The 22,242-nt window shown below is 42.6% G+C and overlaps 1 protein-coding gene across 1 annotated transcript in view; it reads left to right on the top strand.

Annotated features, from left to right (window-relative positions):
• LOC122803905 (serine/threonine-protein kinase MRCK beta-like) overlaps positions 1-22,242 on the top strand; it is a gene marked incomplete in the record, with an annotated part of 2,302,169 nt that overhangs the window by 2,137,471 nt on the left and 142,456 nt on the right. Inside the window, 1 exon segment of the mRNA XM_044073588.1 lies at positions 1,954-2,090. Coding sequence (XP_043929523.1) covers positions 1,954-2,090 — 137 coding nt within the window.

Here is a 22,242-nt window from a genome sequence, read left to right as displayed (position 1 = left end):
ACTAATTACAGATTTCTTCCAAAAGTTGTTTTGGAGTTCATTTGAAGTCTGTTTCTTCTATCGCCTTATCATTTGTCTATCACTAAGCATTTTAGATAAATTAAACCGTTGATTTGACTGTGGAGGTCTTCTGCAGCAGGTAAGTTTATTTTCAGTTCTCCTAACCCCAGTTCAGCATGTGTTTATTACTGGTTATTTAAGTGTTGTTCCTTAGCAAAGATTTCTTTACCCAGGCAGGTGAAGGCCCATTCTACCATAGCAGTATCCCCTTCGTTTGCATGCTGTAGAAGAACTGCAAACCACCAGTCATACTTTCACTAAATACTACTCTGGACTTTTAGATTAGGGGCAGGGAAGGCTAGATATGGAAGTTGGGTGTAAAAATGGCTTCTGCTGAAAAATCCTTCCATTTTGATGTCTTCCATTTGAGTAAACCACTAATTAGTCATTTATCAGCAAGAATGCCTTTATGATCCTTACCCCAGGAAAGACAGTTTAGTTATGTAATACCCCATTTTCTCCATCTTTGAGTCCTTACTCAACTCTTGTGTGCAAAAGAATTGAGGTCCACCTCCTTTTTTTCTATTCGTTTTTCTGAAGTCACCAACGAGAGATGATATTTGTTGCACCAAGAGGGTGAACCCTGACATTTTGCCAGGAAAAAAAAGCTTGCAAAATAGATGCTCCTAAAAACAGGAGGATAGTTCTGTGATGAGACTTATCTGTTCATATGTTACCATCAAGGATATGGACTTGTATTAGGTATTTTGTATTTAACCTTTCTTTTGTCAGCTTTTGTACAGTACAGCAGCAAAGAGCTGAGGAAAATGGGGCTTGTTCTTCCATTTAGATATTCCTATGTTTTTGACAGAGTGCTTGCTGAATAAGGGCAGGCTGGTGGGAGACTGTAAAGTTTTGTTAGAACAACACTGTCTTGAGGCAAGTAGTTCAAAATATGGACCGAGGTGGTGGTGAAAGTACAAAGTGACTGTAGGGATCTGTATAACACTCTGTCCTGTGTTTTTTTTCTCGAGGGTGTTATAGTGAAAATGTTTTAGCGGAGCCTAAATATGGAAATCTTAACAACATTGTGTGCCGTGTAACGCAACCACAGTGCAGTTAATATGCAATGTAAAGCAATGGTGTTTTCTGTAGAAGGAAGTAATTTCAGTGTTGTTATAATTCCATATAGCATTATTCCTTTCTACAATATCTGAGAAAAACTTGTTAACTTGAGTCTTTCTACTAACTATATTCATATAATGTGAATGCACTGTGCTTCTTTTGACTCCTTAAATATCTAATTTATTATAAAAAGCATTGTTGCAGTTCACATAAAGCAGTGATGGTGAACCTGTGACACCCGTGTCAAAGGTAACACACCATCATGTTTTTGGTGACACACCAGCGTTCACCAACACCCAAGGTAACAAAGAAACTGAATGAACAAAAGTACAAGAAGTATGTTAACCTGCACTTATTTATTAAAATTCAGCAGTAAAAAAGTAATTAATTTATGTTAATCAATTCAAATACAATGTGTTACATATTTTTTCAGTTTAATTCAAAATAACTATTAAAAGTAGGCTAATTTCTTTAGTGCACTATTTTAAACCGAATTATCAGTGCACATATTTTGTCTACTGTAAGTCACTGATTTTTCTTTTATGTTTTAATACATAGCAGAACACATGATTGGACTGTATTTTTTTAAATAAATGAATATGTAAAGAATTGTTTCTCTTTTGTCGGGGGGGGGGTGACATGCCAGCAGAGTCAAGATAGGCATTTTCCAAATTTTTGACACACCGAGCCCAAAAGGTTCACCATCACCGACATAAAGTTTACTGCTGTGTTATTCTAATCTGCTTTAGTAGTCAAGTAATTTTCAGTTGTCTCATTTAATTTGTGGCTTTAGCTAATGATTCACGTATTTTTGTTTTCTGCACACAGTATGCTCTTTCACGTGTCATGTGTCCTGCAAAGACAATGTACCTCAAGTGTGCCCTGTTCCTCCTGAACAAGCTAAAAGGCCCCTTGGGATAGATGTCCAGCGTGGAATAGGAACTGCATATAAAGGCTGTGTCAGGGTAAGACACACTTACTGTATAATTTGGTGTTACAGAATGTGCAAGATATCTCAAACAAAATATTTTTGAACTAGTGATCGTATGTTCTGTACTTTTGTTATGCTGAATCAGCAGTTTCACTTTTTGTAATTTTAAGTGTAACTAAACTTGTGTAAATAGAATGTCAAGTTTTTGTGTAAATTTTTTTACCCGTTTCCTCAAATTAGATAACCTTTTCTTAGACAAAATTAAGTCAGTTCAAATGAAAAGAACAAGTTGTCACTGGTTGGTACTTTGTCATCCTACATTCTTCAGTGTTGATGTTTTGTATGTTGCGGACATCATTTTGTCCTAGCAGGTTCTGCTTGTGTTTTAGAATCATACAGTCGTTTATATGGTGAATACCTTTACTGGATCATTTCCTTTTCTTGTAGTATAATGTACTCTGAAATACCTTTTTTGAAAATTGCATTTGAAATGTACCACAGCTAAATTACTGAATTGCTAAAGGAAAAAATACATTATAGAAAATGAGTTGAGTGAAAAGTGTGAAACCAAAAATTATAAATATATATATATATATATGTACTTTCAGTTTAGCATGGCTTGTATAAGCAAATAAAATTAGATTTTTTTCTGGTTGTCATAGCATAAAAGATGTATCAAATACAAATCATTTTAAAAATGCTAAGCTGGATGATGTTCTTCATCTCACATTGCTGCAGTCCTTACACTTGGGTAGTCCGCTGTCCTCGGTCGGCCCGAATATCAAAGTATTAGGCTGACGTCGGTCAAGGCGCTTAAGACTGACATCAGGACGTCAGGGTACAAATGCGCATGACTGACGTCATATCCTCAGTCTTTTTTGCCGCATGGTCCGATGCAGAAGCAGCGTTGCAAGTGCCGTTCGGCGTTCTGAAATTTTTCGAATTCGGAGTTTCAGACCGAGTCAAAGTTGGCTAAGTACCCGTTGGAACATTTTAGTTTTTTCTTGCCTCAGTGGTTTACCGGATGTCAGAAAAAGTGAATAACTGTATTTCTTGTGGGAAACAGATACCGCATAGAGATTATCATACTTTGTGTATTCCTTGTTTGGGGCCTGAGCACGGCGTTGTTGGGTGTCGCTTTTGTGCTAGGTTCAATAAGCGCACTATTAGCGAAGGTTAGATTGTGCCAGGTTGGTCTTTGGGAAGCGGTGCAATTATAAGATGCCGCCGGATGCTCCGGCCCGCTTCAAGAAGCGCAAAGACAAAGCAGCTAAACCCAGGCAAGAAGAGTCGTCCGCACCGGACGCCGGTTCTTTAGAGGCGTCAGTGGAACCGTGGTTCGCCGAGGCTTCTCTGGAGTCCCAGGGGGAGACTTTGTTATTGCAGGATGTGGCCTCTCAGGAGGCAGGTCAGGCTGAAGGGGCTTCTCAGGTTACTGTACTCCCTCCCTTCCTAAGGTGGTTAGGCCCTCTCCTTCTGTTTCTAAGGCTTCTCCCAGAGGCAGGCCAGGTTTAGCTTCTGTTGGTGTCACTCCTAGTTCTACAGGATCTGTGCCCAAGAAGCACATGCTTAAAATGGCAGAATATTTAATTACTTTGATTAGAGGTTCTTTGCCCCCTCCAGATAAGAGGCCTAGGGTGGAACCAGAGTTGGGGAGTTTTGAGCAGGCTTCAGATGTTTCAAAGTCTTCGGCTGAAGACTTGCAGGAGTACTCTCCTTATTCTGATTCTGATGCAGATGATTCAACTCCTTCTGCTTCTCCTCCAGAGGATTTTTATTTTTCAGAGACTCTTCATTCCATGAGGGAACATTTTAAGTGGGAAGGTCAGGACTTCTCTGATTCCAGGAAAAGGCTTAGGGAATTTTTGCTTTTACCCCAGCATAGGCCTTTGGCTATACCTCCTGTTCTGGATGTTGTGGAAGATGTGTTTGCAGAGGCTTCTCTTAATCCTGATTCTTTGCCTCCTGCTCCTGTTAAACCGGATAGGTATTACAGGGTGCCTGAGGCTCATAAATATCTTTATAAGAGTCCTAGGCGGACCCAGAAACTGTTAGTCAGGGACCTAAGGGTGTCAAGGCCTCTGTTGTAAAAAATCCGGTTCCTCCAGATAAAGAGGCCAGAGCTTTGGATAGATGGGGAAAGAAAGTCTATACTTCTTCCACCTTAGCTATGAGGGCTTTGAATTGCCAGTTTCACATGTTGAAATATCAAAACTATCTTCTTTCTCAATTGAAGTCTAAGGTAGATGCTCTGGCGGAAGGCATTGAGTGTAAAGAAGTACAAGGAAAGTGTACGCAGATAAATGGAAGAGATTTTTATTTTGGAGTACAGCAAAGGAATTTGATGTTTCTAAGCCTAATTTAAGTGTGGCTCTTCAGTATCTTACTGAGTTACTGGACAAAGGTTTGTCCTTCTCTTCTATTAAGGTTCATGCTGCAGCAATTTCTGCTCACTATGACTGTGACCCACCATTGTTTTCTCATCCTTTGTTTAAGCAATTCCTTAGAGGGGCAAAGAATATAAGACCCCCACGTAGAGCTCCTACTCCTGCTTGGGATCTCAATTTTGTGTTGGAGAAACTCACTCTACAACCTTTTGAGCCTGCAGCTACTGCTGAGTTGAAATATTTATCATGGAAGACTGCTTTTTTGTTGGCCATTACCTCTGCGAGAAGGGTGTCTGAGTTACAGGCCCTTATGGCAGTTGAGCCTTTCTTAATTTTCCATAAGGATAGGGTGTCTTTGCGTACTAATCCTTCCTTTATGCCTAAAGTGGTTTCTAGTGTGGCTTTAAACCAAATTATTCATTTGCCTACTTTTTATGCAAACCCCCAAAATAAAGGGGAAAAGATTTTGCACACTTTGGATATACACAGGCAGTTGCGATATTATTTGAGCAGAACTAAAGGGTTCAGGCAGTCTCAGCAGTTATTTGTTTCATTTGCTTTGGGTTCTCAGGGCAAGCCTGTGTCAAAACAAACTATTTCTAAGTGGATTGGGTTTTGTATTGCTTTCTGTTACTCCCATCATGGTAAGGAGATTCCAGCTGGGATTAGGCCCCATTCCACTAGGGCTACTGCCACTTCTACAACTTTTTTAAGGGGGGTGGCAACTAAAGATATTTTAGAGGCAGCTACTTGGAGTTCAGTGCATACTTTCTCTAAGCATTACCACCTTCCACTTTACTCTAAATCTAGGGCTGGTTTTGCCACTGCAATTTTACAGGGCATTTTGGCAGCTCCTACTGCTTTATAGTTTTGCCATCCTCCCTTACCTCTGCTTTGGGATTCTACCCAAGTGTAAGGACTGCAGCAATGTGAGATGAAGAACATAGTACAGTTTTGTACCTACCATAAATGTAGATGTTCGAAGATCCACATTGCTGCAGTCCAATCCTCCTCCTTCCCTCTGTAGTTAGAGGCGGTTGTGTGGTTTGGGTTGTACATATTGTGAATATTGTATATATTGTACATAGGGTTAGTACTAGGGTGGTTGGTTGTTTTTTGCTGTCTTTTGGTTTTGACCTTTCTTTTTAGGGTCTTCTGACATCTGGGGCAAGAAAAGACTGAGGATATGACGTCGGTCATGCGCATTTGTACCCTGACGTCCTGATGTCAGTCTTAAGCGCCTTGACCGACGTCAGCCTAATACTTTGATATTCGGGCCGACCGAGGACAGCGGACTACCGAAGTGTAAGGACTGCAGCAATGTGGATCTTCGAACATCTACATTTATGGTAGATACAAAACTGTACTTTTTCTTTATGAACCTATTGCTCCCTCCAAATCCATCCACATAGTCTGTCAGGTGGATCTCCCTACCTGCACATAATTTGTACTTTCTTTCCTCCCACAGAGTTAGAACCAGGCCCATTCCTTCCCATACCTGTGTAAGAGCCCTCTTGAGTTATTTGTTCACTGACCAGGGTGAGTTTAGTCAGACATTTCGTTCACCTTAGAACAAAATAGATGTTAGGGCTCAAACCTATATGCTGCTGTGTGGACAGAGAATCTATCTCTCCACCCTCATCCCATGGCTGTGACTTTCACAAGTGTTTGCTTAAGTGGGGGCGCGCACACACACACACACACACACACACACACACACACACACACACACACACACACACACACACACACACACACACACACACACATTTCTGATTGTTTTTCTGATTATTCAGTTGATAGATAATGTTTGCTTATGTCTGTTTGTGAAGTCCTGTTAAATTGCACAAGATGTTTGCCAGCTGCCCATCTAAAGTCTGATTACTACAATTCAGAATAAGTTAGAAATATATACTAACAACAGAAATCCAGTGGCTATAATGAAGGAAATTATTCTTTTGAGCTGGGACACAGGATCTGAATTGCTTAGACATAGTTTGGCCTTAATAAGTTTAATTCTGTTGGCTGCCAAAAAAAAGCAATTACTAGAAAATGGAAATCAAACTCTAAACCAACTGTATTTGAAATATTGAACATTGTACAATAACCGCTCATTGCTGTTTAAAAACAAGCATGCTGATTGAAGAGCCCAGCCATAGTGCCCCTTATAAATTGAGCATATAACAATAGAAAGTAATTTAGCTGCTCGAGTCTTCTTCAGTATCCGGCTTTCTATTAGAATATAGTAGTTTTTACTTGAAACAGGGCAAAATGTGAGGAATATAACAAGCATTCTATAAAAGTCTGGGCAATTTAAGAGGTACAATTACCAACAGTATGATTGATCATGCTGGTAGTAGCCATACCTCTAAACTGCCCAGACTTTTACAGAGCATCCCTGATTTTACTCATATATTGCTGCCATGTCACACCTAAAAGTTTTAGGTTAACATTTCTGAAGGAGGAAATAAAAACAAGATGCAGAGAGAGATGATCTGCTTATCCTTCACTGCACTGATGTGGTATGTAAAAAGTACAGAAGTAAGTACATGTGCTCAGAACATCAGTATGCAGACCAGGAAGTGGAAGAAGACTAAAGTGCCATTATACAAAGAGATTATTTAAGAAACGTAAGCCATTTCCTTCTTAAGTAATGTCATTGTATAATAACAATCATCCACTTCTGTGTGTGGGTATATCAGGATATCTGATGTCATTTTCCTTCATTCCTCAACTGATGGGTCTCTGATCTGGCTCAGATGCTTTTACTAGACTTATGGATCAGGCTATGCCCCACCATACTTACATACTCCAGATCTCATTTTGTGGCACGTCGTTCAGACTCAGATTTTCTGCTCTCAAACAAGGGTGTTAAGTAGGAATCTTTATCTGAGTTTTTTATTTGTAATATTTTTCTTCCTCTTCCTGCCTTTGCCTTTATAACAGATTTTTGATAGCATTAAAATCTTTTCAAATTTTCAAGCTTGTCATCTAGTTAGGCCTCTCAACCCTTATGCGGGTATTCTTCTAAATACCATTGTTGGTATTCTGTCTGTCCCTTTCTGTCTACCTGTCTGTAGAATACTTCTCAAATACCACTGTTGCTATTTTTTTCTCTGTGAAGCTTACAGACTTGAAGAAATGCACTTCTGTGGGCATAAGATCCCTAACTCTGATGCCCCCAAAGAGTGCATTTATTGTTTGGACTTTGCCCATGTTGAAGTTGACAGCTCCATTTATTTGGGATCCATCTCCCAAGCTCTGAGTGACAGTAGAAACAAATTATTGTTAAAAGGCTTAACCACCTTCTGCTTCTTTTTTATCAGCTGGTGCTCAACCCCCTCCAAAAAAACTGATAGAGAGACATGTCTCTGCTTGAAAAGAAAAATAGTCCAGGAAACAGTCCCCTGACCCTTCTCCCTGTTCAGCTCCGATTCCCAAACCTCCAACTAAAATTTCTAAGATAATGGATCCGACATCAACTTCAGGTCCTGCAATTTCAAGTGCCAAATCTCCTCCGATCCTATCTCCATGTTTCTCCCCGGAGCTGATATCTCCTTGGCTCCATTCACCTTTTTTGCAAGTGACACTGAGGAAACCCTACAGACCACCTTCCACTAATTCATTCCTTAGGTCCTCCAGAAGTTTATTTGAAGCAGAGGTGGAATAGAATGATGAAGTTTCTCGGGGCTCAGATCCAGAAGGGGGTAATTTTGTCTCTGTCTCCCATTAGACCTGTGAGCCTGCCTTCTCCAATCCAACCCTTTGTTTTGCAGCCCTTGGATCTGAAATCTTCAAGAATGTACTTGTCTGATCCAAAAAAACAGGGTGTTCTTCCACACTGACCATACTCCTGAATGACACAGCTGTGATCTCTTCTGAGCAGGATGACTCTTGGAGTCAAATCATCGATGCCAGCTCTGGGGGGTTGGGATCAACTCTGAAGCTGTCAGAGCCATCCCTGCCTCTTGACGTTAGATTGCTCAGCTCCGACTCCCTCCTCAAGGCAGGGGTGTATAGGATTCAGAGTTTGGTGCAGGTAGCTTTGGCACTGGTGCAACTGGCTGTTGTTTTTCCTGGACCTTTTGCATTTAAGATGGTGGAGAGGGCTTTCTCTGTACATAGAGAACAGCCTTACCCTGTTCGGAAACAGTCTTCCTTCCTCCATCAGATGTAAGCTATGAGCCTCTCATGTCTATTCCACCACAGCAGGCCTGGAATAGCTGCAGAAAAACAGACCAAGTATAGCAAATGTACCTGACACAGTTTCCTTTCTTTGCGCTTGTATCCAAGTGGTGTAAACATTATATCCAAACACCAGTGACTCTGTATTGCTTTGAAGTAAAAAATATTTATTAAGCGATACCAACTTCAATATTTTTGCTTAATTAAAACAACACAAGTAAACCGCTTTTCGTTTCCAAAGGTTTGAAAACTTTTTCAAATGGTTTGTACTCCGCCCCTTTCCTTCTGTTTATAGTAATCATGACATCACTTCTCCTTAAAGGTATAAGACACCTTAAATACAACGTACTTCTACAATGTCAAAATGATTCTTTGTTGTGCAGCATGGTCAAGTAAAAGTAAATAAAATAAAACTTTTTCTATCCATCTTTAAATTGTCATTCATAAAACACTTTTTAAACAGATAAAAACTTTGCTTTACAATCTCAAAGCTTAACGCAGTGTATGTGTTCTATAATATTAGTGTGCTCTGCACTAGTTATATTTATACCAGCACATACCTATTAGAACACTAATATAAAGCAGTCCAAGTAAATTTACATTTCTTATTTAAGAATCTTTGCATATTCCTGCCCTGTTATGTTCAGGGCATTGCAACATACATAATCTTTCTATTAGAATTATTTTGTATATTTTACCACCCTGATTAGTTACTAAAACAGCTATATGTAGACTTCATTTTAATGTTATAAATGCTACAACCATGCAATAACAAAATTGTGCAAGTCTATATTTTTGTTGTCAACGTCGTTATAAATTGATTAAATACATCTCATCTACGGATGTCAAAGTTGTGGAAGTCAGAAACTATTTAAGACAGTGTCTATAAGAAAACTCTTGTAATATAAATAAGTACAATAAATATTAACTGTGTTATATATGATCTAATATAGTCTCATAAGCAACTATACACATATAAATACACCTATTTGTTGATAGAAAACTTTATGCATCAATTGGAAGCACATAACTGCCCAACAAAAAGTATAGTTGCTTTCTGACTTCATCGTACAATTAACATTATAACATCATTCAATAATGGGTATACCTATATGATATCCTCAAATCACAATGTTGTGTACAAAAAATAATGCTACTCTAGACTTGAACTATTAACAAACATAAAGTCTGTATAAATAATGAAATTAGTGACTTCTATCTAAATTCTTAAGTCTAAGAATACAGAGTATGGAGGACATTTCATTGATACCTGGATAGGTACATGCATGAGTGGAAAGTTGCCACATTAGTTCCAACCTTTCTAACAGGAGGCTAGCAGGTCCACCTCTTTCATCCATTTTTATTTGGTCAATGACCCGAAACTTCAAAGTGGTGTCCTACATATTCCGTAGTATGTCTCGCCAAAGCATTGTCAAGTTTACCGTTTTTTACACTATATAGGTGTTCGTACATTCTTTCTTTGAGTGTACGTATAGTTTTTCTCGTATAGAAAGCTTGACACTGTTGGCATGTAGCAAGGTAAACTATCAATTTAGATTGGCAATTGTACTTACTTCTAGTCTTGTATTTTCTATCACGAATAGTGAATGTCTTTCCCATGTCTATGTGTCTGCAAAAGTTACACATTAAACACTTTGACATACCTGGATTTTTTGCTATATGTTAACTTGGTGTTCCAGGATTGCTTTCATATTCCTACCTTTTTTAAAAATCAATTTAGGAAGTTCTAAAAGTCTTTTCCTCACATTTGGGTAATTTTCCAATATTTCCCAGTTCTTGTATATGACTTGCCTAAGATCTTCTGCATTTATACTATATCTGGTAATAAAGTTGTAACTAATATAAGCTGGTCCTTTTTGTATATTGCTGTCTATCAAGGCTTCGAAATTTCTCTCAACCTCCCTATTACTATTGTACAGGATTGGTTTATATGTTCCTTTCCTTCTCTTAATGGTTATTTCGTTGGTCAGGTCATGGACCAACTCCAATGGGTATCCCCTATTCTGGAACATCCTCCCTAAATTCTGACATTCAGTTATAAATTCTTCATCAAGGGTTGTCATTCTTGCCACTCTTACCAGCTGTCCTTTTACAACAGATCTTTTTGGTAAAATGGGTGGCAGCTGGTAAAGTGTAACAGACTGTTGGAAAAAGTCTCCTTTCTAAAAATAGTACTTGCATATTTGTTATGTTTATCTTTCCTTAGTTCTATATATAGGGAAAGAAATTCTATCTTCACTATAATTTGAAGTAAATTTAAAAAAATGTGTAGTATTGTTGAAGTACTGGATGAGGTCTCTAGATGTACTTTCATCACCTTTTATTATAACAAAAATGTCATCTAAAAATCTTGTATAGTGGTACAACAAGTTTTTAATATGGACTTGGCTCATGATGTGTGTGTCTTCCCATTGAGCCATAACTAGGTTCGCAAAGCTTGCCCCAATCGGGGAGTCCATTGCAACTCCTACTTTTTGCAAGTAAAAGTTATTGTCGAATGTGATGAAATTGTTGGACAACACTATGTCCATTAGCTCCTCCACTAGAGTCAATTTGACGCGTGTCATACCTAGATTAGTTAGTTTTCTAGAAACCCATTCTATCCCTTCTTGTTGTGGGATACATGTATACAAGTCCTTGACATCAGTTGTCATAAAGTTATATTTTTCTACATATGTAAGTTGATTAATATCTTTCAAAAAGGACCAAGAGTCTTTGCAAATTTGACTTTCACACTTTATGTATTTTTTAATATTGAGTTCACTACTTTAGCACAACTGTAGGTAATACTGTTGTGTGCATTTACTAGTGGTCTCATTGGTGGATTTTCTATGTTTTTATGTACTTTAGGTACTCCAAATAAAAATGTAATTTTTGGTGCTAGCATAGTCATGTAGTTGTACATGTTTAGATCTATTTTCCTTCTGTAAACAAGTCACTAATGTAAATTTTAATTCTAGCATAGGCAATATTCAGTTCATTCCTTGAGACTCTAATGTATGTTTCACTATCCAACAGCGAATATACAGAAACACAAGAGAACCCGGCTGGAGGTAATATTTCCATTGTTACAAATTTGAAGTCACTCGATTACGTTCTAGTCAAGTATAAGAAACTACAATTAGATGACCTTTGTTCTTCGGTTGCTGAATTACATGGCATACTTCACCATGTTACAAAGGGATTTAACCAAGGAGCTTTTCCAAATCTCTTTCGGAATCCATGTCTGTGAAGGACCACAAAACAGCTTCTTCACAACTGGCCACCCTTCAGTCTATATTCAACATGTCCATGAAACTTGTGTCTCATGCAGCCGAGGGTACTTCTAGGGCTGCAGGAGGTTCAGGCATTACAATCAGGAGGCATGCTTGAGTGTGCCTATGTGATTTTCCGGAGGCCTTCAAGTTTTCGTTCATCGGTGCTCCTTTTGAGGAATCATAATTATTTGGCCCCAAAGTTAAGGGAACACTCTCCAGAAGAGAGCAAGATGGAAAGACCCTTCATTGGGATGTTTTTCTACCCCTCAGTCATCCTTCTGTTAGAATCATATGGACATAGTGACATTAACAAATTACTTAAAAAGTACTTTAGAATGAAAGACCTCAGGTGGTTTATAGCCGAGGCCGTAACCTGAAGGAATTATTTGAACAACATAAAAATAACAAAGTTGTAAAATACAAATCAAATATGGGTAAATGCTACATATGTAAGTTGTTGTGTCTTTCGGCTTTTCCCGGTTAGGGGTCGCCACAGCGGAACTCCGGTCCGCTAATGATCGGCAGTAGATTTTTACGTACTGGCTTGCCGGGCCTGACGCACAACCTTCAACGACGGAACGCCCATTCACGCATGTCGCCACACAGAAGACGCTCTGAGAATCGAATGGGCAACGTCTAACTGTGAGGTGACAACGCTACCGCAGCACCACCACAGCAGTCATGGTAAATGCTACACATGTAAGTATTGTAGATTTATTAACGAAGGTCCATATGTAGCAGTAAATGGTTATAACGGAACCATCCAGTGTCCTGGACGTTGTAATTGTAACACCAAGATGGTGGTTTACATTGCAACATGTGTGAGCTGTTCAGCATTTTACATTGGGAAGACCATCCGTAAGCTAAGAGAGAGGATAGCTGAATATATGAGGAACATTAACAACAAGAAAACCACTAATGCCTTGTATTCCCATAACCTGGTTTGTACCAACTTCAAAACATTTGTATTCTTTGTTATTGATAAAGTTAATCCAGATGACGGGTGGGGGGGATTACAATACACTTTTCGAGTTAAGAGAAACAATGTGGCAACTAAGACTTAATGCCACAGTATCCCCTGGTATCAATGATTGTTCAATAGTTAGTGTTTTGAAACTTAGATCAACACAGATTTAATATGAATGTAATACAGTTTTTGTGTATCAGTTATGTTTTTAATATAATTTCCTAGTATATTTTAAAACATTAAAACTGCTGCTTTTTTATATACATATTTTTATCTGGACAGTTTATATTGGTGTTGTTTTTTTTTTTATATGTCCCTCTTCTGGATTGAGCTGTCTCATAAAATGTCATAATTATTTTTTAATTCTTTTAAGGACATTTTAAAACCAATGATGTTAAGTTGTCAATCTCGCCTTCATTCTTGCTGGATGGGTTCGGAGCCGATCCTCGGCTCCGACTCGGCACTTGCTAAGCTTGAGAACTCCTTTTACCAGCTCGAGGCAACCCTATATCCCATGATGCAAGGCAAGACTACCTCAGATCTCGTTTGCCGCTTCGCGAAGAGGTCTTTTTTTTGCCAGCTCAGGTGAGTTTTCTAATTAAACAAGTTATTAAAGGGTAATTCTCCCTTTTTCTTATTTTGGGTAGTTTATATAATAGTGTGTATAGCTATACTATAGTTCCCACCCTATATTCCTCTTTTTGGGTAAAAGTTTATATTTCTTTTCTGTTAGGCCTAAGCCTCCCAGTCCATTAATCCCTGTCAGTTTGAGTGTGTTTTGGGGTTAATTGTGTGATTTTTGTTGAGTGTGTGTTTTGTCTTTTATTAGACTATGTCTAAAGAAGGAAAGGTCTCAGGCTTCAAGAAGTGTGACTCGTGCTGTCAGAAGATGTCTCTGACAGACGGTCACACTTCTTGTGTTTACTTCCTGGGGCCTTTACACCTGCAGGACTCCTGTGCTATATGCCATATGCCATTCTTTTAGCCAGAGAGTCCTGCAGGAGAGGAGGAACAAGTTGATCCTCCATGGCTTATTAAAGCCAGAAGGTTCACCGACAAAGACTGGGTCAGGTAAACCTTCCAAGCCACCTAAGGTTCAGGCTACAGTTGTTAAGCCTTCCCCGGTGGCTCCGACTCCTTCGGAGTCGAGATCGGCTCTGGCTGGAGCCGATCTTTCAACCACGGATATGGTAGTGTTGGTTCTTTCCGGCTCCGACACACAGTCTCCATTTTCCTTGTCGGCACCGGCTGGTGCCGAGGTGTTATCCAGCATCGGAGCCGAAAAGTCTTTGGCTCCATCCGGAACCGAGAGGTCGTCGGCTCCGATGGCTCCGTCCAAGAAGAGATCTCGGTCCCCTTCTCTGGAGTCGATTCGCTCGTCTCCGAGGTCTCCTCTTTTATCGGAACTGAGTCATCGGAGCCGATCTTCGAGATCGTCCAGGCTGTCAGACCACGATTTAGAGAGGGTGGTAAGCAGGCTGTTGAAGTCACAGGCACTAGCCCAAATGCTCCATAGCCCGTCTCAGCAGACTTCGGCTATTGCTCTTCCCCTTGAACTTCCTCCTCCGACTCTCCTCCAGAGTTCGGAGCCGGAGCTTTTCGGGACAGTGACCGTATCGGCGCCGGGGCCGATACATCCCCTTTCGGCTCCGTCGTCTTCGGCTCCGATCTCCTCCATGAGACCTTCCTTGGAGGGATCCGGTCGTCGAGTTTCCATTGTTGGCTCCAAGGGGGGCTAGTGGCATCAGACCCTTGTCCGACCCTGCTCTCCCTCTCGGAGCTTCGGCTTAGGTGAGCTCAGCACCGACATCGGCCTCGGAGCCTTCTGTTTCAGTGGAGCCAGGAATTCCTGTCTCTTCGGAGCAGGAGTATTCTGGTCTCCCTGGGAGAGGAGCCTTTGAGGTGATGAGGAGTGTCCTGGCACCTGAGCCAGGTCAACGGTCCATTCCTTTAGCTCCTCCCTCTTCGGTGCCTGTTGATGTCTCTTGCCAGTCTCTTGCTCCCAGGCCCAGGGATCCATCGCCCCAGGTTTCCCCATTGGGAATAACTTCCTCTTCCAAGGTTTCTCCTGATCCCGCAGGAGAACCCCCGTGCAAGAGGACGTATAAGAGGAAACACACAGACTCCCCTGAGTCTACAACATCAGATACCGACTTAGTTGAGTCTGAGGGTTCCCCCTGGTCCCCCTCTGAGGATGTCTCCTTTTCAGACATCCTGGAACTCCTCAAACAGAGGGGGAACTGGCCTTCCATTGACCCCTCCGAGGATGAGTCGGTATACCTGGAGGCGTTTGGATCCCGACCCTCCACCTCCTGGGTGTCTCCGCCTTTCGACCCACTTATGCAGGTAGTGGCTCGGAAGGCATGGGCAGCCCCGGATTCTGTGGAACCTGTCCCCAGGAGGCCATCCAAATTTATTACGGCCCCTTCAGACAAGCAGTTTCTTTCTAAGGGCGTCTCTGTGGATGCTATGGTGGTGGCGGCCACCAAGAAGGAACTTATGGATCCTTCCGTGCCTGTCCATCCTCCTAACAAAGACTCTAGGACCATGGATAGGTATGGCAAGCGGATTTTTTCTTCAGCGACCTTTGCTATGCGTTCGCTGAACTACCTTTGTCATTTCACCAGACTTCAGAGAGACATTCTCAAAGAACTAGGTGAGGTGGTTCAGGATCCTTCAGCTGCTGGGGCTCAAGACAAGATTGCCTCACAGCTAGCAATCCTAAATTCTTTAACCAACTCCTCCATGCGGCTCATATCCTATGCGGCCGATGGAGCGAGTAGAGCCGCAGGCACAGGAGTGGCTCTTAGACGTCAGGCCTGGATGTGGCTTTGTAATTTCGCGGACCCCTTCAAGGCGTCCTTCACCAATACCCCCTTTGACGGTTCGGCTTTGTTCGGACCGGAGGTGAAGGAGACCTTGACCAGGTGTGAACAAGACGGCAAAACCCTTTCTGCCGTAGGAGTCCATTTTTCCACTCCTTCAAGACCCTATTCCAAAGGTCAGAAAGGAGGAAAAATGTGGTTCCGTAAAGCCCCAAGGAGTTACGCCGGACACACGTGGTCAGTTTACCCCCAGAGGCAGAGGGGGTAACAATAACAGACGCCGCCCTAGAGGCAGGGGGGGGTCCCCAGAATCAGGGTAGCAGGGAGCCTCTTCCTGACAAACCCTTTCAGCATCCCTGAGGTGTTGCCCGACTGTCCACCCTTGGAGGCAGTCGGGGGAAGGATATCGCTGTACCCATTAGCCTGGCGTTCCCTCTCTCAAGACATATGGGTACAGTCGATCATATCTGAGGGTTACTAAATCCCTTTCGAAAGGTATCCCGTACCTCACCAATCCCTTCCAGACATCTCACCCGGTCAAAGGGATTTGGCAAAACAGGAGGTCTCAAAGCTCCTAGAAAAAAGAGCCGTCCAAATAGTTCCAGCAGACCAAGTAGGATCCGGCATCTACTCAAGATTCTTTTTGGTCCCCAAAAGGACGGGAGATTGGAGACCAATTTTAGACCTGAGCAATCTAAACAGATTTGTCAGAAAGGCAAGATTCCAGATGGTCACGCTTCAGTCCATTCTGCCTTTTTTGGGCAAGGACAACTGGATGTGCTCGATAGACCTTCAGGATGCGTACTATCACATAAAGATACACAGACGCTCCAGGAGGTTTCTCCGCTTTCGGCTGGGGACCAGTCATTATCAATTCAGAGCCCTGCCCTTTGGCCTCACTTCAGCCCCCAGAGTGTTTACCAAATGCATGGCAGTGGTTACGGCTCATCTGAGACGTCAAGGATTCCAGGTGTTTCCTTATTTGGATGACTGGCTCCTCTCCGCCACCACCAAGCATCAGCTTCTTCAAAGCAGAGACTACACTCTGCATATCTGCAAATAGTTGGGAATCTCAGTGAATTTCGAAAAATCTTCTCTGCTGCCTTGCCAGTCTATCACCTTTATAGGCGCAGAACTAAACACCGTCAGTATGTTAGCCAGACTAACAAATCAGAGAATTCTGGACATCCAAAAATACGTTCGGATCATATTACTGAGCAACAAGGTCAGAGCCAGATTGGTTCTGAAGGTTCTAGGTCTTATGGCTGCGACCATTGTACTTCTACCATTAGCTCGCTTCCACATGCGTCTTCTGCAGTGGATGTTATTCACTCAGTGGTCGTTCCAGAACCTACCCATGAGGCACGAAATTCTGGTCACACAATCGTGCAGGACTCATCTAACCTGGTGGATATCTTCTCCTCTGCTCCATCAGGGCCGACCGTTTGTTCCCCCATCTCCGGTTGCCACAGTCACTTCGGATGCCTCTCTGATCGGGTGGGGGGGCATTATCAGGGCAGGATGGTCCATGGGACTTGGCAACCCACAGAATACCATCTGCACATCAGTGTCCTGGAGATGAGAGCGGTGCTTTTAACGTTGCAAGCCCTCGACGACTTTCTTCCCTCGGGGACTATTGCAGTTCAAACGGACAACATGTCTGTAGTCTGGTACATCAACAAACAGGGCGGGACCAGGTCCTATCCTTTATGTCGAGAAGCTCTCAGACTTTGGCAATGGGCAATCTCCTCTCATCGGTTTCTGATAGCAACGCACATCCCCGGCAGATCCAACCTCTTAGCGGACAGACTGAGCAGAGCTATTCTCATGCCTCACGAGTGGTCTCTCAAACAATCGGTAGTGGACGAGATTTTTCAGAAGTGGGGCACCCCTTGTTGCAACCTTTTTGCTACACCCCAAAACAGCAAATGCCTGGACTTCTTCACCCTCTTTCCCCTACCAGGCCATCCCCTGAGAGACTCTCTAACCCAGGATTGGCCCCGGGGACTTCTGTACGCTTTTCCCCCATTCCCTTTAATTCCACAGGTCATTCAGAAAGCTACCGTTTTGAGAGCCAAGTTGATTCTCATTGCTCCTTACTGGCCTCGACAAATTTGGTTCCCGTCCCTACATCGTCATCTCCTGGTGCAGCCTTGACATCTGGACCCAGTTCCAGATCTTCTGATCCACCAAACGGGTCAACAGCACTGGGCCATTCGTTCTCTCAACCTCACTGCTTGGTTGCTCCACTTCCTTCCCTAGCCAGGCTTCCTATGATCTCTGATCCTGTCAGAGATATCATAATAGCTTCCTTAAAGTCGTCCACCAGAACGGTTTATGCTAGCAAATGGCGACGTTTTCCCCTATGGGCAAACTCTAGGCGCATTGATCCCTTTACTGCGCCAGTGCATTCAATTTTGGATTTTCTGGCTGATGTTTTTCAGTCAGGATCTTCTTCATCAGCAGTTAAAGTCCAACTGGCAGCAATTTCTAAATATCATGTGGGCTTGCAAGATCATAACATAATGTCGCACAGACTATGCAAAGCCTTTCTGAGAGGTGTTTTTCTTCTAAAGCCTCCAATAAAACATCCTCCTCCACAATGGGATCTGAATTTGATGTTAGCATCCTTGATTTTACCCCCCTTCGAACCTTCTGATTCATGCTCCTTAAAGTTGCTGACCTGGAAAACAATATTCTTGGTGGCTGTCACTTCAGCAAGGAGAGTATCTGAACTACAAGCCCTCTCTATCCGTTCCCCATACTTAGTTTTTCACAAGGACAGGGTATCCTTAAGAACTAATCCATCTTTTCTGCCCAAAGTTGTTTCTCAGACTAATATTAATCAATCCATCGATCTACCAGTTTTTTTCCCTAATTATTCGGACAGAGCTGAACAAAAACTTCATTTTTTGGATGTCCATCGTCAACTCAGATATTATTTGCATAGAACTAAACATTTCAGGAAATCTGATCAATTATTTGTTTCCTATGCAGAAAACAGGAAAGGTCTCCCAGTGTCGAAAGTGACCTTATCCAGATGGTTGTCTTCTACCATTTCTTATGTGTATTCGCTCAGAGGCAAGCAACTACCCTCAAAACCAAAGCATTCAACCAGGAGCCTGTCCACATCTACAGCTTTTCAGGATAGGCTACCCATTGATACCATTTGTGCAGCAGCTACTTGGGCCACTCCTCATACCTTTGTCTCTCATTATAAATTAGATTTGGCCTCCAGGGACAGAGCCAGCTTTGGTTCCACAGATGTTCTTCGTGTTTCACTGTTGCAGTCATAACTGTAGGGTGCTCCTGCCGGCAGGCAGCCCGAGGTCGGCCAGAATCCCAAAGTCTGGGTCCGGCGTCGGCTGTATAAGCTAGTACCCTGACGTCAGTACGCTTTGGTACATAGCCCTCAGCCGACGCCATCTTCTCCAGTCTTTCTTGCCGTGCGGTGGAAAGCAGCTCGCAAGTCGTTGGTTGGCGATTTTCGAACAGCGTGTTTGGTTGTTGTCGGTCCGAAGTTCTTACTTCTCTTCTCAAAGCTAAGTACCCCGTTGGGGAATCTTTTTCTTGTTCCTCCGATGTCAGAAAAAGTTAATAATTGTATAGCGTGTGGGAAACAAATATCTCATAAAGATTTCCACTCTTACTGTCTACCTTGCTTAGGCCCTGACCATGACGTTTCTTGTTGTCGGTTCTGTGCCAGGTTCAACTCTCGTACTATCAAACGCAGGTACGATTGGGCTTTAAATTATTTTGGCAGACGCTTCAATTATAGAATGTCGTCGGGCACTACCGGAGTTCAAAAGAAGCGCAAAGACAAAGACAGGCCTCCGAGGTCCAAGCAGGACTCGTTGCAGCTGGAGCCAGCGTCCGGTTCGGCTGTCGTCAGTGAGGCGCTTTTGCAGCCCCTGTCGTCCGCCACTTCTGAACCGATGGCCGATACGGACTCTCATGGGGAGCCATCAAGGCCCACTATTTTAACTGCTGCGGGACCTTCGGACGTCGCTTCTTCAGATGGGTCCGGAACCGCTGTGCAGGTACCGGCTTCTGAGGGGGTTTTCAGGCCTACTCACATCACTATTTCAAAGGCAAAGACAAAGACTCCTGTTAAGTCTAAAGTTCCAGCTCAAGCTGCTTCTGAATCTACTCCCAAGACACAAAAGCAATTGTTGAGAATGGCTGAAGATTTGCTTACAATGATTAGGGGTTCTCACCCCCCTCCTGAGAAAAGGCCTTGACAGGATGTTACTCTGGATTCCTCTGACCAGGCTTCTGTATCTTCTGTTTCTTCCTCAGATCAGGACTATTCCTTTCCCCCTTATGAGGATTCGGATGCTGAGGACTCTTTACCCTCGGCCTCTCCGCCTGAGGATTTTTCTTTTGGGGAAACCTTGCATGAGATGAGGGAACATTTTCATTGGGAAGGACAGGAATATTCTGCTTCCAAGAAGAGGCTTAGAGAATTTCTTCTTCTTCCTCAGCATAGGCCTTTAGCTATCCCTCCTGTTTTGGACATTGTAGATGATGCTTTTTCTGAGGCTAATTTGAATCCTGATTCCATGCCTCCTGCTCCTTCTAAGCCTGATAGATTTTATAGGGTTCCTGACTCTCATTTATTTTTATTTAAAACCGTTCTGCGGATCCTGAAACTATTTCTCAGGGCTCTAGGGCTGCTAAGGTTGCTACTTCTAAAAATCCTATTCCCTCTGAGAAGGATTCTCGTGCTTTAGACAGGTGGGGAAAAAAGGTATATACTTCTGCTACCCTGTCTGTTAGGGCTTTAAATTGCCAGTTTCATATGTTTAAATATCAGCAATTTCTTTTGTCTGTTTTAAAGCAAAAGCTTGCTTCCCTTCCTGCTTGTGCAGAGGATAAGGAACTTCAGGATGTTTTGCATGCTACTGAACAGGTTAACAAGCATAGCTTACATTGTGGTTTTGATGCTTTGGATGCTTCTTGCAGGGCTGCTGCCTCTGGTACTGTTATTAGGAGACATGCCTGGCTTTGTGAACAAAGTTTGCCTGAACAGGTTAAGGCTAAGTTATTAGATGCCCCTGTTCAACAAGATGTTCTTTTTGGATCTAAGGCTGAGGAAGTTATTAAAAAGATGGAAGAAAAGGCAAAATCTATGCAGACTGTAAAAGATTTCTTGCAAGTTCAGCCTCCTAGATTTTTGGCCCTCTAAAAATTGGTCCTTTCCCACGTCTGACAGGCCTCAAAGGGGAAGATATAGGCGCTCCAGAGGTCGTGGTCAAGGCCAGGCCTCTTACAGATCTAGACAATGGACTGCTTCTTCACCTAGAAGGGGAGAAGACAGATCCCAATCTCAAAGAAAGCAAACTCAATGACTCTCTCGGTTGGGCTTCAGGACCCCTTCACCTGGATGCCCCTCTCGGAGGAAAACTGTCTCTTTTTTACAGAAATTGGACTCATATTACCCAGGACAGATGGGTATTGGACGTGATTTTAAAAGGTTACAAATTCCACTTTCACACTTTGCCAAGGACTCACGGTTGGCCAGATCTGCCAAAACATCAATGGTCAGAGGCCTTAACTCAAGTGGATGCTCTTCTGGCCATGAGAGCCATAGAGCCTGTTCCACTCTCGGAAATGGGAAAAGGGTTTTATTCAAGACTGTTTCTGGTCCCCAGAAAACAAAACTCTTGGAGACCTATTCTGGACCTTTCTGTGTTAAACACCTTTTTGGAAATTCCAAAGTTCAAGATGCTTACTCTGCAACAGCTAATTCCAATGCTCTCTCAGGACGCCTGGATGGTGACATTGGACTTAAAGGAAGCCTATTTACATATTCCCATCAGACAAGACCGCAGGAAATTCCTCAGGTTCAAGGCACTTTCAATTCTCTGTTCTGCCCTTTGGTTTATCTACTGCACCCAGAGTCTTCACCAAGTGCCTGGCACCAGTAGTGGCTTACTGCAGACTTCAGGGGATCCAGATTTACCCCTATTTGGACGACTGCCTTATTCAGGCAGACAGCAAAGATCTTCTGCTTCAACATCTGGACTTTGTTCAACGTCTTCTCCTCCTACTGGGATTCTCAGTGAACATAAAAAAGTCACATTTGATCCCTTCTCAACAAATGGTATTCTTGGGAGCCCTCTTAAATACAACCTTACAAAGGGCCTTCCTCACTCCAGAAAAACAAACTCAGCTGGCTTCTACTTTCAACACCTTGGCAACTCTATCTCAGCTCACTGCAAGGAAATTCCTGCAGGCTCTGGGCTGCATGGCTTCCTGCATTCTGTTGATTCCAAACGCAAGGCTTCACATGAGAAAGCTTCAATGGTATCTGAAAAGTGTATGGTCACAGCATTACCACGATCTGGATATTCTGATACCTCTGATCCCCTGCCTCCAGAAGGAGTTCCTCTGGTGGTCCAGGGCATGGACTTCAAACGAAGGAAAACCTTTTCGTCTTCCTCAACCTACTCAAATCCTGACCACGGACGCCTCGGATTATGCTTGGGGAGCACACTTTCTAGACAATTGCCAGCAGGGAACCTGGACAAAGGACCATCTT

The sequence above is a fragment of the Protopterus annectens genome, chromosome 6.part0 (genome assembly GCF_019279795.1).
Source record: "Protopterus annectens isolate FY-2018-M chromosome 6.part0, PAN1.0, whole genome shotgun sequence".
NCBI classification, from domain to species: Eukaryota; Metazoa; Chordata; order Ceratodontiformes; family Protopteridae; genus Protopterus; species Protopterus annectens.
Note: the sequence above shows the minus strand (reverse complement) of the source record. Positions and strands in the feature narration are given on the sequence as shown.